The sequence below is a fragment of the Callorhinus ursinus genome, unplaced genomic scaffold (genome assembly GCF_003265705.2).
Source record: "Callorhinus ursinus isolate GAN/ISIS: 27379988/994484 unplaced genomic scaffold, GSC_fseal_2.0 scaffold18, whole genome shotgun sequence".
NCBI lineage: Eukaryota > Metazoa > Chordata > Mammalia > Carnivora > Otariidae > Callorhinus > Callorhinus ursinus.
This window is the reverse complement of record NW_027397080.1, coordinates 20,464,412-20,479,829: the sequence shown is the minus strand read 5'-3', so window position 1 is coordinate 20,479,829 and position 15,418 is coordinate 20,464,412. Positions and strand designations below refer to the sequence as shown.

Below are 15,418 nucleotides of genomic sequence, written 5' to 3'. Positions count from 1 at the left end.
GTGTGTGTGTGTGTGTGTGTGTGTGTGTGTGTGTGTGTGTGTGTGTGGTGTATGTGCAGAAAACCATAACTTTTTGCTTTCTTGTGAGGAAACTCTTCTTTTATGGTATTGACACTAAAAAACATCAAAGGTAGGTTGTAGTTTTGCCAAGTAGAAATATAAAGGCTATGCACATAAAATTAACTTTTGGTTCCAGATTTTTTAAAAATAAATTTATTATTGCTAAAATAGAAATATTAACCCTTCCTTCCAGTTGGCCTTCCTCCCGCTAATTTTGTTTATTTCACCACTGGAGTTGCTGATATTTTAGTACTCCAGGGTTAGAAGAGTCCAGATGGTGGCATGTGGTGCCAAGACCTCTGGAGGATAAGGCATTTCTAGTAGAAACTGTGTGGCTCCAGATTTAAACAGAAAGCTTAGCATTAGGGAGCTAGTTTTCAGGGTTATCGGCCTAGAGGTGTTATGAAAGCTGTATATGTAAGAGCTTTTCCAAAGGGAGATCATACAGGAGAAAAAATAGAGTTGGGATCAATTTTCGGTACTACTTTTGGTTAGGGATTTGGAAGGAGAATCAGTGAGGAAGGCCGAGTAGGAGGGATCAGAAAGGTGGGTGCTTATCCATCCTGAATGCTTCAGTGTTCTGAAGTCAGAAGAGCTGTGACGCAGAAGCCATCGGAATGCCAAATACCATGAAAGGCCAAAGAGGCGGGGATCAAATTGTTGAGGGCCTCACTCGCCAAATCCAAGGAGCGTGGGGTTCTCATGGCTGGCTGATCTCTCTTTCCGGTTACTTGTGTCCACAGACTATAATGGGATGTCTTGAGGGTGAAGAAGGACACTCGGCATTCCAGAGAATCCTGGATAAAGTAAGAGACGAGAGCCTGGATGTTCAGACTGTCGTGTCGCTCTTGAAGCTGTACCAAGATTCCGATCCCGCAGTAAAGGCAGCACTGTTAGACAGAAAGCCAGAAGATGTCGACGTGGTGCGGCCAAAAGGTAGGAGAAGACCCCATCCACCTGGGTGGCTTGAGTTTTATTCTGGGAAGGTGCTGTCAAGTTTGCTCTGGTGATGACATTTCCTCGGCGGCTTAGTTATCATTAAGTGATTTTCACATCAGTTCTACACAGAATTCCAGAAGCTGCCTGTTAAATATATACAAGCTAAATTTGAGTCTCCGTTCCTGTCCCCTAGTTAACTAGTCTGACACCTTGAAGTTGGAGAAGATCATCAGTGTTCTCCTGCCCTTCACAAGCCACACATCCCAGGCGATGTTTTGAGTGCCCAGGGTGAACTGGTTTGCCGGCAGCACTGATGGCTAAAGTTTCTCTCATTTGGGTTAGGTACAAAGCGGTGGCCTTGCCAACCGGAAGTTAACCTCTGCCTGGCTCTGCAGCTTTGTGTTTCGACAGATAAATGAAACATTTTTCCTTTCATAGAGTTTAAACAGAATAATAAAGTATTTTCCTCTCCAGAAAGAGATTCTGCATTTGGGTGCTCAAAATAGGCTGAGAATCACTTTACTATTCTGTTAGATCTCTCTTGACAAACCGTGCTGTCATTTTCTTCAAATTGACTAGCTTCTCCTGTGCGTCTCTCACACTCTCTCTTCCCCCAGGGAGCACAGAGGAGGGAAAGACCTTGTCTGCTCTGTTACTAGAACACAAAGAGGACCTGATCCAGTGTGTCACACAGCTGAGACCTATCCTGGAGTTTCTGGAAACAGCCAAGGAGGAATTCCTGACTGGCACTGAAAAAAGGGTAACTGTGGTGTTGAGCATCCCTTCCTCCCTCCTGAGTTTATGTAGCACTTTTTTTAACCTCTTTTGTGGCCCATAGCACTTTTTCCCTTGCAGTGTTTTTGTACCTACTGCATAGTAAGCACCTAGAAGTTCACATTCTTGAACCGTGTCTCTTTGTACCCTTGGCAGCAGCTGGCTGAGGGGCTTGCACGTCGTGTCGTATGATGAAATGTTTAGATACGTGGATGGGGTGGGGATAGTCCTGCTCTGACTCAATGAGTTGTTAATGTAAAACAGTTGCCCCAGGAGTGAAAACGTTTAGGCACATTTGTAATTATAATTTTGACACTTTTCTTCTTTACAGAAACGATACACTGTTCACCTGTAGGAAAAATTGGGGAAACAAGCAAAAAGAAAAAAAATTAAAATCTCTCACCATCTCAGCACTCCGAGATGATCACTGCTGACATTTTAGAGCATGTGCTCCCACTTTTTCTCATTTGAGTCATCCTGGGATAGGCTTATACAGAATGACTTTGGGTTTTTTATTTAATGTATTGTGAATATGTTTCCATACTATAATATGGACTTTGGTAACTGCATTGTATTTTGTTTAATGAACATACCATAATTCGTTAGTTGTTTGTTGTTGCACATTTGTTTCCAACTTTCTGCCATAATAAATGATGTAGAGAACATCCTTGCACACAAATCTTTGCATACTTCTCAAACTGTTTCCTTCAAGTAATTTCTAAGAAGTGGAATTTTGGAATAGAGAGTATAAAATTTTTCAAGTGTTTGCTATATATTGCCAAATTGCCCTTCAGAAAGGTTGTACCAGTTTACTCTCCCACCAGCAGCTACTAAAATCCTCATGAAACTGCTGTCATGACTTCTCAAGTCAACTAGATAACTGTGTTTGTTGGTGTTACTGATTTCAACTTTGTGCTAAAAATATTTTTATATCTGGAAGGAAGGAATAGGAACAGAGAACTTCTGTGGCATCAATTCTTAAAGCTGGGAAGTGGCTTACATGTTTGGGAGAGAAAATGTTTAGAAAGCAGTGGTAGAATGGATCAGTAGTAAAGACTGGACCCCCAATTCTCTTTTTCTCAGTGGTCATAAATTGTAGTTTTTTCATATAAAATGGGAACAATCCTTAATCTCAAAATTAGACTTCATAAATTATGTGTTCCCAAAATTATAACTCCTTTGAATTTCTTAGAGAAAGATAATATACAAAATAAGATTAAGCCCCTGGTTTCTCCTTAGGCTTAAGACTGAATGTAATTTCAGGCACTCAGTTTAAGTAAGTTGCTTATAGCTCTAGAAGTACCTGATTCCCTATTTAGGGATTTCATTCGATTACTCATTCAAACCTTTTCCTTATTAGCTAAATTGAATGTGTCCTTTGAACTGTTTCATTATCTCGGTAAAACAGCATTTATAGGAAGAGCCCAGACTCAGCCTCATTCTCTGCACCAAGACAGACCACACTGTCATTTTCCTCTGTCACTTTCAGTTTACTTGACAGAAAGGACTGAAGCAGAAGAACTTAAATTAGTTATAAATCACAAAAACACCTCTTAGAATTGGGGTTCTACTAGAGCTTCATTAAGCTACTTCTTCTCGTGAAAATTGAAGCGAAACAATAAAGCAGGACCATCGAGGTGAATGTTGATCGAATGGCCACAGTGTGTGGGCATCACATGGAACATGCACTCGGGCCTTTTAGAACTCTCTTCTGTTGCACAATGATGCTAATCAAGGCACCACGGCCCCTATGTATACATACCCTGGGTTCTATAAGAAATGGTAAATAGAAATGTCTTTACTTCAGGATTGGAAACAGATACAAAAACAGTAATTACGACAGTTGTTGTTAACTTACTGCTTACCGTGTGCTGAGCGGTGTGCCGAGGACCTTTTAAACATTACTAAATTCTACCCTCACATCAACTTTATGAAGTCATGGATATTACCCTCATTTTAAAGATGAGGAAACAGACACTTAGGACGGTGAAGCAGCTCACCCAAAGATACAGCTGCTGGGCATCCATACTGGAGCTCAGACTTGGAAACACGGCATGTTCTCTTAACCACTGTGCCTACAGCTGCCTAAGGGTATCAATACCAACTGTCATTTAAAGATCATGTATGTCTTAGACGTTATGTCAGCCTCTGCAAATAGCAACTTCAGAAACTCCTAATAACAAGTGTGCAAGAGTTGGTATTATTCTCTTCTTTCACAGATGAGGAAGATAAGGTTCAAAGAATGAAAGCACTCACTGAAGGTCACACTGGCTGTACATTTTAGGACTGGGGTTCCTACTAGGCTTGTCTGGCTTTTTAAAGGCCCTACCCACTCTGGACAGTATCTGGCTGCCTCATTATATATCAGGTCATTGCTTAGGAACTAAGAGCACCGAAATCAGCATGGTTTTTAGATACAGGTGCTCTAATTTTAAGTTATGATTCATTTAGTAGGAATCTAGTTATATTAGACATTAAACAAAGAGAATGACTATGTTCTGTACTGATGAATATGACAGCTTAATATATAATGTATGCATTCCTTTCATATATATAATACAGATACTCCTTTCATATACATAAAACTAATTTGGTTTTATAGCTAAATTTATTTTTAAATGGGAGTTAATTTGATAATGGCATCCTCTAGCATGCTACTGTCACTGATCTGCTTGACTGTTTCTCCTGAAAGCTGGTATTTTCCCAAAGGAAAGCTCAAAATTTGGTTACTTAAGGAATGTGTAGATTACATATGTTGAAATAATCCCCCACATTATCAGTGTTATAAGAGCCAAGTTATACATAGTGAGTTGTAGTCCATTAGGAAATAGTTATCTTGTAATAGGAAAATAACGATAAAATAACAGTCGTGTGTTTTATTGTTCAGCCTCTTGCTGGAGCCCTGTGCCCTCCTGACTCCAGCACACCAAGGAAGAACAAAGGGGGTGGAGGTGGGGGATGATGACTGGAGCCGTGTGTGTGTGGAGCTGATAAGAGAGATCGAGAATCTACAAGAAAAATTATCCAGAAATGCACTTTAAATCTACTATTTTGGAGACCACAGACTAATGTGTAAATTATCTGGACATTCAAATTGCTATGAAAATTAAGTAAAAGGAAGTAAAATAATAGGATTGCCCTGAAATTGCACCCTCTTCCCACGATCATGTAGTTATTGAACGGAGGCTGAAAACCGCTGTAGCTGGATTCATTAATTGCCAGTCTGTTTCTCAGTCCCTGTGTCTGAATGAACCCAGTCTGAAGAACCAGGGGAGAGGTAGGCTGCCTGCGCTGCCATGTGGGCTTCGGGTAGGAATCGCACAAAATGCAAACTGGAGGGGCGGGGTGGTGGGGAACCACAAAGCATCTACACAGACCTGCAGTTGAGGAGGAAGGATTTTCACAGAGCTGTTCGTTCGGAGAAAACTTGGGCTTTTTACTGACATAGCACAAGGAGGAGACTCTGGGAACAGCGGTGCCGGAGGCCGCGGAGGGGGACCCGGGGACAGGCGCCCGGTCCTGCTGAGAGTCTCGCTGGGTTCCCCTGCGGCGCCTCAGATGCATCTGGAAGTGCCGGTAACCGCTGTCTGCCCGATTGCTTGCCGCTGCAGGTGATCCTGGATTGCTGCGAGGGCGGGACACCCAAGGAGACAGTGGAGAAGCTACTGCACAGAGTGTCTGAAGATAAGACTCTGACTGCAGAGAGTTTGGTAAAACTCCTTCAGGCTGTGAAACCGACGTCCCCACACTTGGGCCTTCTGCTGGAGAATTTGCAGCGATTAGCCACCTCGTCAGGCACCCCAGGTATCCGTTAATTGTAGGCTCTCTGGACTGGAACCTCTCCCACAGAAAATTAGAGCTTCAACACCCTTTGGGCTCCATGCTGGGGAGATGAGGTAATGGTGAGAGATGCCCTGCTACAACAGAAAGCAGTGATTCTCAGTAGTTCTGGAGTTAAGATCTGAAATCTGAGAACACCTCTTGTCCGTCAAGCGTCCCCGTGATGTTCCCGTGGTTCGGGGTTTGTGAAGGTGTGGCTTTCCCAGGGCTGGCACCTGGCATCTGGGAATGCCGAAGGAGCCAGCCGGCTCACAGAGCTCATAATTTTGACAAGCTGTTTTGATAAATCTAAGCAGCCAAGACTCCGATCTTGATTTTCCCACTCCCGTGTGAGTGCTCTTTGGTTCTGGCGGTCCCCAGAATTACCCACCCCTCATGTACATTCAGTCTGGGGGGATAGGAGTCCCTGTCCCAGTCCTTAGAAAAATGTGCCAAGTCTAGCCAGTTCTCCCCAGTCCCAGAGCACTTGAGACCAAGGTGGTTTTCAGAAAAAGGGTAGTTGCAAAAGGAGAGGACTTTCTTCTAGCTTATAAAAATAATTAATACCAATACAAACTTGAACAATTTACAAAATAAAGAAGAAAACAACCTCAAACCCTCCCGCTTGATTATGTCAGTACTAGCACATTGACGTATTTGTCACATTATTTTTACAATGGTGAGATATTCTACTGTATTTTATAATTTTATAATTTCCTCTGCTTAACAGTATAATATAAACTTTCTCCCCCACATCGCAGAAAACGCTCTATAACCCTATTTTTGAAGGCTGTGTAGTTTTCCATTATAGGGATGCATATCATGCATTACTTATGTCCTGTTTAGGGGTACATGTGGCGTAACGGTTAGGGCTATCAAGACTACCTGATTATTTTGTAGCTGTGTGACCCTGAGCCAATGACTTAACCCTTCTGAACCTCACTTTTTCCTCTCTGAGATGGGGGTGAGAATGGCACCCATCACATTCATTTTTGTGGCTACTGTGAGACAATATCTATGCAGCATGTAGCAAATCATAGGTCCTTACTAAATATTAGGTGTTCTCTTCCCCCTCCTCATCACAGGTTATACAGTGACAAATATCTTTGTACACAGACTTTTTGCTTCCAGAGCATTTCTTAAGGCATGATTCCCAGAAGCAAAGTTAACTGGGCCAAAGAGGAGAATACATTTTTAAATATCTGTAAAACTAAAGGAAATTCCTGATAGTGTTTATTTTTCTGACTTTGAAATTAAATATGACCTTTTAAAAGAGAGTAACAGATTGGCTCAAAGGGCATGAAGAACGATGGGTCAGCTTCACTACCGGAGTCTTGACTCATGCCTGCTAGTATTTTGGATTGCCACATGGATCCTTAACCTCAGGCTCGAGGAATAACACCCCTTGAATCTGTATGTCTGAATCTCTTACAAGCACACCTTCTAATTACCTCCCTGTTGAGCAATCACTGACTTTGCAAACCGCTGACTTTGAAAGTGTTAGTGGTTTTGTAACCCGAAGCACCAAGTGATTAAGGGTAGACCAAAGGAGATCTGAACACACATATATGAGGCCCCAAGCCAGGAGCCGAACTTGCCTTCCAGAGGAGACAGAGCACTTGTGTGATAATGCTCTTCCTCTGTCATTTGTAACCTCCCTAATCCTCTGTAGCAGAAGCCCGTAAGGACATTTTGTTGTAGCAAACATTATTGTTTTGCTAATATCCTTGCAGTCCGAGCAAGCCCTGATGATTATGGGACCGAGCTGTTGAGGCGGTATCATGAAAACCTCTCGGAGATTTTCACAGACAACCAGATATTACTAAAAGTGATCCCACATGTGAAGGGTTTAGCCCGTGGAGAAAGAGAGGTAAGAGAAAAAGCGGGGGAGAGGGAGGGAGGGTGGGTAAAAGGAGAGAAGGAGAAAAGATGACAAATATACATACTTTAAAAATATATTTATATTTTACATAAATGTACACACACAGCCGTGATGAGAAATGCTAAGGGGTCCGTAGAGAAGGAGAAAAAGTGATTTGATTTCTAGGACAGAGTGATAAGTCAGAGATTGTAATTTCTGCAGTAATAAGAAAGGCATTCAAAAGGAAGTGTGAAGAGCTTTGGCAGTTCTAAAAGTCTCTCCGGTTGAGAAGTGATGTTGCGAAAGCCCCAGAAATACGTCCACTGTAGCCCAGGACTCAGACTCGCAGCTCTGCAGCTGGGCTGGCGCCTAGAGGATCCCTTACATGTATTTTTGTGCCACATCTTGAAGGTCATGGAGAAGCTCGTGAAACGTGACTCTGACTCGGGTGGTTTCAGTTCTCTGATGTCAGCAGTTCTAGAAAAGCAGACTCTCTCTGCAACAGCCATTTGGCAATTGTTGCTGGTGGCTCAGGAGACCAAGACCTGCCCCCTGAACCTGCTCATGGAGGAAATACGAAGGGAACCTGGTGCCGATGCCTTCTTCCGGGCAGGTAGGCCTACCTGATCTCTGTCAGAGCCTTGTCCCCGGTGGAGAATAGCATCAGTCTTGCCAGAAGAGAGCAGCAGCTCTCATGGCCATCTTCCACATCCCCACCATTGGAAGTAAGGACTGGCAGTTTTGTTGAAGGACATGGGAGTTTGTGTACCTCGTAAAATAAAATACGCTGGAAATAGTCTAAGCTTATATTAATTTGCCATTTTCCCCACTCCCAGCCCCAGGAAGGAGATCAGTGAAGTGTATCCTCCCTGTGAAGAGTTGAGAAAGGTGAAGGAAAAATGGTGCTCATAGTTTCACTCATGAGTTTTCAATCCCCCTTTCTTTCAGTGGCCAGCCCAGAAAGTGCAGCCTTGGAAGCCGTCCTGAGGCATCGCAGACTGATCTTAGAGGCCATCCAACAGGGGGTGGGACTCAAGTGCTTTACTGCAGAGGAGGAACAGCTGGTAGACGCTGTGAAGGAGGTGCGGTGGGGGAAAACCCATTGTTCCAGAGAGTTCTACCAGGCTAATGCCTGGGACGGTCTCATTCCTGAGGGGGGCGCCAGATTATGCGGGGTGCCTGTTGCAAGCCGAGCTCCGTGCTGAGCCAACACTTCTTTGTTTTTTAATTCTCCCAACTCTGTGTGGCAGGGTGGTGTCATCCACACTTTACAGATGAGGGAACTCAGGCTCCAAGGGGTTCGTTAACATGTCTAGGATGCTCCAGCTGGTCGAAGTTGAAGTCAGGATTTGAACCCAGGCTCATGTGACTCAAACCTAGATGTATTTCATTTGCCTAAACGTAGGTAAACTCAAGGGGAACCATGATACTGTTCCCTAACATGTTCTCAGAAGCAACTGCTTTCAGAGGAAGGAAAGTAAAGTTGGTCATATTACATACTCTGTTCCGGCGTCTAGGAAGAGCCAAGATAAACATAGATAGAACAAAGCTTTTGCCCATATGCGGTAGCAAATAGTGCCAGCTCATTTTCTGTAATACTTCTCAGTGTGGCCAGCATCCCAGAAAAACCAGGTGGGGACGGCAGGGGGATTCATGGATGTCCAGCCCAGGATCATGGGCATCTCAAGTGAGGAAGAATTATAAAGGGACTAAAATTAGGTTCACCTGTACGTGCTTTTTAATCCAGGTAGGAGTGGAAGGTGTGCAGAAGGGCAGGTTTCTAGCACTGTCCACACAGGTGACAGCCCCACCTTGGTCTGACTCTCAGATGGGAAGAAGGTGGAACATATTTCTTTGGGGCTTCACAGGAAGGATGCATCTGCTAGACTCTCTCTAGCATGCTTCCCGCTTCAGAAACGGAGCTCCCACAGTTGATGAGTTTGAGCCTTGCTAATGAATCTCAGGCCTGCCTCCAGGGACATCAGGTTTATTTAGATAGACTTGAAAAGAGCAGAAATAAAATGTCTTCCCAAACGAAAATTCCATTTGGCCATCTGTGGATGGTTTTGCTTTATTTTCTCAGTGTACGGACTCTTTCTGCTGATAGCTCTAACATTCTGAAAGAGGATGGCTTTGAAATAAAATTCTTGGCCTCTTTAAAGCCCCTATTTGAACCTTCTTTAAAAAGCTGAGGTTTTTTTTTTTTTCATGAAAGAAAATGTTTAAAAGGGTACATCTAAGGGTCTAAAAATGTGAAGCCACTGATCATGCAGAATTACTCCCAGACACTGAGACAATTATATATTATGAAAAATTATCTTGATCTTCAAGACAGAGCCACCAACTACCAAATCCTACAGCTTTCCAAGCTTTTAATATTAAGATCTAGAAAAGTTCTTATGGAGACTCCTGGCTTCTGAAAAGTTACCTCTTGTAGAAAATGCACAGTGCTTCCTTGCTGGTACCTTCTTTGTATTTGCATGTGTGTCTTGACATGGGCCTCCCTTTTCTTTTCTTTTCTTTCTTTCTTTCTTTCTTTTTTTTTCTTTCTTTTTTTTTTTTTTTTTTTTAATTTTGCCAATTTCCCTGTTCTCTGGAAAAGAGGGTTCTCCACTACATTTATCCAAGAAATGTAAACTTCTTATAGATGGAGCAGTGCCTTCCTAAAATTAGCTTTTTTTCCCCCCTAAGTTGAAAACCATGGAGAAAACTGCTGGTATTAACCACAAACCTTTGTCTCATGGTGTTCATTTAGATTCTGAGCATTTCCTCTGAGACAGCCAGCCCTGAAGCTTCCCTGAAAGTAGTGCTGAGCAGAGCCATGGAAAAATCTGTCCCGGCCATTGAGATATGTCACCTCCTGTGCAGCGTCCACAGATCTTTCCCAGGCCTGCAGCCTGTCATGCATGAGTTAGCATACACTGGTAAGGAACAGAGCGGGGTGGGGGTCCCGTCAGGCCTGCGGGTTGTGTCCCTATTGGAGAGAAGAGGCGGCAGTTCTTAGCAGCGTTCATCTGTTGCCGCCTTATTACTTCGGTATGCTCTCAGTACCTAGATAGGTCACAAGCAGAGATGTAAACTGATGCTATGGTCATGTATCGGAAAGTAAAGGTGACAGTGGTATTACTCCAGAGTTTTAGAGGGTCCCACATAGTCTGCAGCCTTCTCTAAGAAAAGTTAGGAAGCAAAGTAGAAATGTAGAATTTCCAGAGCCATGCAATTTCTCTCTGTCTGCAGGCTTCCTTACTCAGGAAAGTGGAGGGAGGGAAAGATGGAAGGTGAACGCTAAATTTCACCGTGAAGCCAACGACAGAGCAGATGAGAAGGTAGCCGAGCCAGCAGAGGAAGGCTGCCAGTCTGGGAAACAGAGCGGTCAAGGCGAGACCAGTTCCTTGCCAGAGCAACAAGAGAAAGACGCGTCTGCCTCCCCCGACTCTGCCAAGAAGAGCTTCGTCTGTAAGGCCTGTGACAAAAGCTTCCATTTCTACTGCCGCCTGAAGGTGCACATGAAGCGCTGCCGGGTGGCCAAGAGCAAACAGGTGCAGTGTAAGGAGTGCAACGAGACCAAGGATTCTAAGAAGGAGCTGGAAAAACATCAGCTGGAGGCCCATGGTACAGGAGGAGAGCCCGATGTCCCGAAGAAGAAGAAGAAGAGGCTGCCGGTGACATGTGACCTCTGTGGAAGAGAATTTGCCCATGCCTCAGGTACTTTAAAGAAGGCGAAGTAATTTCAGAGGGTGAGAATTCTGGAAATTGTAGTGTGGATTCTAGGCCTTGCCTCTAGTTGTGTGCAGGAAGGCCTATGGATGGGCCTGGGAAACAGAGCAGACTCCTACAGGGGCAGGGTAATGTTTTGAGAAAAGCATGAGCTGTGGAATCAGCCCTCCGAGCTTTAATTTTCCCATCTGTTAAATAGGCACCCTGACACCACCCACTCTTTTGAATTGTTCTAAAGATTTAAGATAATATAGGTAAACACCTACGTACAGTGCCTGCAGTAGAGGTAGTAAATTGTAGCTACTATTATTTATAGTAATAACCAGCTATTTAACACCTGACTCTTAGCTTTCCACGTATCACTTGTTTCTTGATAATAAACGAGTCACAGAAACCCTGGGGTGTGTAGTCAAAATTGTTTACCCTTGTCCCAGATGTTGGATAAACCCAGTGAAACATAAAAGTGAGTTTTGTTTCACCGTTTCTGGGTGGTGGGTCCTATTTAAGAGAGAAAGGGAAGGGGATAAACCCAGAACACTTGATGCCTGCCCCAAACAGGAGTGGGACCAAGGTGACCTCTGGAGTGCTGGGCGGTAGGCAGCTGAGCAGCATGGCTGAGTGAGGTCCGAGTGAGCATGGCCTACTGTCCTGTGGTTCATGCTGTGCTTCCTCTTGGGGCCTGGCCTCAGATAGTGCTGTTACGTGTCCTCATGCTGGAGTCCTCACATTGATGACTGGTGTCCCTCTGGTCCCTGGCATGGCTTTCCTAGGCATGCAGTACCACAAACTGACAGAGCACTTTGACGAGAAGCCTTTCTCCTGTGAAGAGTGTGGGGCCAAGTTTGCAGCCAATTCTACCCTAAAGAACCACCTTCGCCTTCACACGGGGGACCGCCCGTTCATGTGCAAGCACTGCCTCATGACCTTCACCCAGGCCTCTGCCCTGGCCTACCACACCAAGAAGAAGCACTCAGAAGGTAAGGCGTGGAGAGTTTCTTCATTTTTCCTGCCAACTTTAACTGGGTGAACTGCCCAAAAACCCATTTGGAACTAGGCATGACATACATCTCAAGTAGATTAAAAACAAAAAAACAATGCAAAGTCTCTGTCTGGAGTGATGACTGGGAGTACATAGATACACAGGCATGTAAAATGCTTATGGTGAGAGTTTGCGAAGAGAGGCTAGCTAATGTAGGATTGTCACCTTATAGTTACAGAATTGGCAGAAAGCCAGGAGTTCCTTGGGCTTGGAGGTGGAGTTCAAGCATGAGAAAAACCCTGGCTGAGCACCTGCTGTGGGTCAGGCAGCGGCCGCGGCCAAGTGACGAAGCTGGAACTGCTTGTGCTCCCAGAGCTGATGGGCCAGGGGTTCCCTGATGTAGAGACCGATGCAGTGCAGACTTCATTAATTTCTTGTGTTTCTAGTCAGTCTCCCCCTGTTAGAATGCAGGCTCCATGAGGGTGGAGCTGTTAGTCTTCCCCGCTCACTGCTGTATCACTGGAATAGTACCTAGCAAGAGTAGACCCTCAGGAAGCATTTACTGAGTGAATGGATTTCTACAGCACTATTCCAGGCCCCGGGGAGAGTGTAAGTATCCACACCGTGGTCCTGTGGAGTTTGCATTCCAGTGGGTAAGAGAGACCATAAGCAGATGTGTAACGCAAGTTCAGACGGTAGTCATTGCATAAAGCAGGGGAAGCAGCAGGGGAGCGGCCGGGTTCGCTCTCATCAGAGGCAGCCTCGGAGACGTGAGGCTTGTGTAGGAAACCGAGTGACGTGAGAGCCGGAACCTACAGAAGATCTAGAAGAGCCTCCCAAGTGCAGAGCCCGCTCCCCAAGTGGGAATAAGCCTGACCTGTTCGACATCAAGGAAACCAGAAGGAGCCCAAGCAGAGTAGACAAGGGAAGAGCGGTAAGGGAGAAGGCCAGAGAGGTTGCCAGGGGCCAGGTCTGCAGGGCCTTAGAAACCAGGGTCAGGATTTTGTTTTTTGTTGTTGTTGTTTTGTTTTATTCTGTTTTTAGGACGTGGGTTTTTATGCAGTGTGTGCTGGTCTCTGTTGCTGCTGTAACGGATTACCACACACAGTGGCTGAAATCGACGCAAATGTATTAGCTCGCCCCTTCGGAGGTTAAAAGGCTAAAAGGGGTTTTAGGAAGAGTCAGAGTTTTGGCGAGTGGGTTTCTTCTGGAAGGTCGGGGGGAGAACTTGTTCCCTGTTTTCCCAGCTTCTAGAGGTCGTGTGCCTTCCCCGGCTCATGGCCGCGCCCCTGCAACCTCTGGGTCCCCTCTCGTGCCGCCTCCTCTGACCCTCCTTGCTCCCTCTTCCAAAGACCCTGTAATTATGTTGGGCCCACTGGTATAATCCAGGATAGTCTTCCCATCTCAGGATCCTTAACTTAATCATATCTGCAAAGCCCCTTTTGCCGCGTGAGGGGATGTATTCCCAAGTTTCGAGGGGTTAGGACATGGGCACCCCTCGGGGCCGTTATTCCACAGCAGGAAGCCGTAGGACAGTTGGGAGCAGAAGAGTAGTAGGATGTGACTTAGGTTTTTTGGAGTTAATTCTGGCCACTCTCAACAGTCTGCTGTAGTAAGGCAAGAGTCGTGTTCACAGGGAGGCAGGTGGGCCATTTGTCCAATGTGGAGGTGACAGGGCTCTCAGCCGGAGTGTGCTAGGAGCAGTTGTCAGACGTTCACGTTTGGGGGTGTGGTGTTGAAGCGGGAGTGACAGGACCCGTGGTGGGCTGCGTGTGGCTGTGCGGGGAGGCGTTAAGGATGGCTGTGGGGTTTCTGGCATGAACGGCCGAGGACATGGCCCTGCTAGTCACTGCAGTGGAGGAAACCGGAGTGCATGGGGGCTGGTGGCAGGTTGCGGGGGTGCCAGGGACGGAGCCTCAGGAGCTCTTGTCTGGGGGACCAGTGACACCTCCAGGCGGAGAAGGATAGTAGTAAGAGGCTGGATGTGTAAGTCCGCAGTTCTAGGGGAAGCTGGGAGCCAGGGATAGAACTGTGGGCGCTATCAGGGTACAGGTGGTATATCTGAGCTCTGAGATAAGGTCATCTACAAAGGGAGGATAAAGAGGAAGGCCAAGGGCTGAGTCCTGGGCTTCTCAATAATTTCAACTCTTGATTAAAGAAACCCTTTTTTTCCTAACAAAATCTTATTTCAAAGCCCAACATGTGAAAAATGCAAATGACGTTGATTGCTCTAGTTGAAGTAGGCCCTAGGATTTGGGGGATCTGGACCCTCACCTCACTGATTTCTCCACTTCTCTGCTGGCCCAGAAGGGAGCCTGGGGGCATAGCTGGTCTGCCAGTTTTCCAGCCTTGCTCTTTACCTCTATTTCCCAACAGTCTTTGGCAGTCTGGCCATTGTATCCTCATTATGTGTGTGAGAGAATAGAGAAGCCAAATGATTTATAATAACTTTATAGCAAGTCAGCAGGGGGAGGCTTCCCTTCTCTGAGTCCCGTCTGTCACCTCTGTGTGCAGGCACAATTCTGCACAGCGCGTGTGGTGAGGGATCCAGACCCGGGAGTTTCTGGGCATGAGGATATATATTCTGCTTCCTGAGAGTGGAATGAGCTCTTCCATACTTGGGGTGGCCTGGTTAACAGATGGGTGGCCTTGTGTGATGAGAACTCTGTCCTTATTCCTCGGGGAGGGGGGCCACACGGTGCCATCAGCTATGTGTGAGATGCCATCCGATAGAAGGGCCCAGACTTCTCACCCAATGTGTTACAAATTGCGTGTGGTTTTAACGCCATCTCCCAGATTATGTTCCCCAACACGTGCCTTACAGTGTGATCTTGTGTTAGGGAGGCCATACATGTTTGGTGCTATTTCTAATAAGGAAACTCATGCGTGTTTCCAGGGAAAATGTATGCCTGCCAGTACTGTGACGCTGTGTTCGCCCAGTCCATTGAACTGTCCCGCCACGTGAGGACCCACACCGGGGACAAGCCATATGTCTGCAGGGACTGTGGCAAGGGCTTCCGGCAAGCCAACGGCCTGTCCATCCACCTGCACACCTTTCACAGTACGTACTGAGATGGCGGCTGTCAGGCACTCAGCGCCAGGCCTGGCTCTGAGAAGGCGTGTAACCATCATGACAGAAGTTGTCACTCCACCAGAGCCAGGCCCCATTTGGTGCCTTCCCCTCCCGATTCTCCTGCAAAACTGAGTCCCTTGTTCCTATTTCTAGAAAAATCCTGTTTTAACATGTCATTGTGTAATGTCCGGGCTGT

General features: G+C 45.7%; 1 protein-coding gene across 6 annotated transcripts in view; it reads left to right on the top strand.

Moving 5' to 3' along the window:
- ZBTB40 (zinc finger and BTB domain containing 40) overlaps positions 1 to 15,418 on the top strand; it is a 74,196-nt gene that overhangs the window by 47,028 nt on the left and 11,750 nt on the right. For all 6 annotated transcript variants that reach the window (XR_012381352.1, XM_073903212.1, XM_025856215.2 and 3 more), the window contains 10 exons: positions 804 to 996; positions 1,617 to 1,759; positions 5,385 to 5,577; positions 7,326 to 7,462; positions 7,865 to 8,066; positions 8,402 to 8,535; positions 10,209 to 10,377; positions 10,691 to 11,158; positions 11,941 to 12,147; positions 15,046 to 15,210. Coding sequence is in view for 5 of the 6 variants with exons in the window: in XM_073903212.1 (XP_073759313.1) it covers positions 804 to 996; positions 1,617 to 1,759; positions 5,385 to 5,577; positions 7,326 to 7,462; positions 7,865 to 8,066; positions 8,402 to 8,535; positions 10,209 to 10,377; positions 10,691 to 11,158; positions 11,941 to 12,147; positions 15,046 to 15,210 (2,011 nt within the window). In the remaining variant the exon portion in view is untranslated. The remainder of the gene's footprint in view (positions 1 to 803; positions 997 to 1,616; positions 1,760 to 5,384; positions 5,578 to 7,325; positions 7,463 to 7,864; positions 8,067 to 8,401; positions 8,536 to 10,208; positions 10,378 to 10,690; positions 11,159 to 11,940; positions 12,148 to 15,045; positions 15,211 to 15,418) is intronic.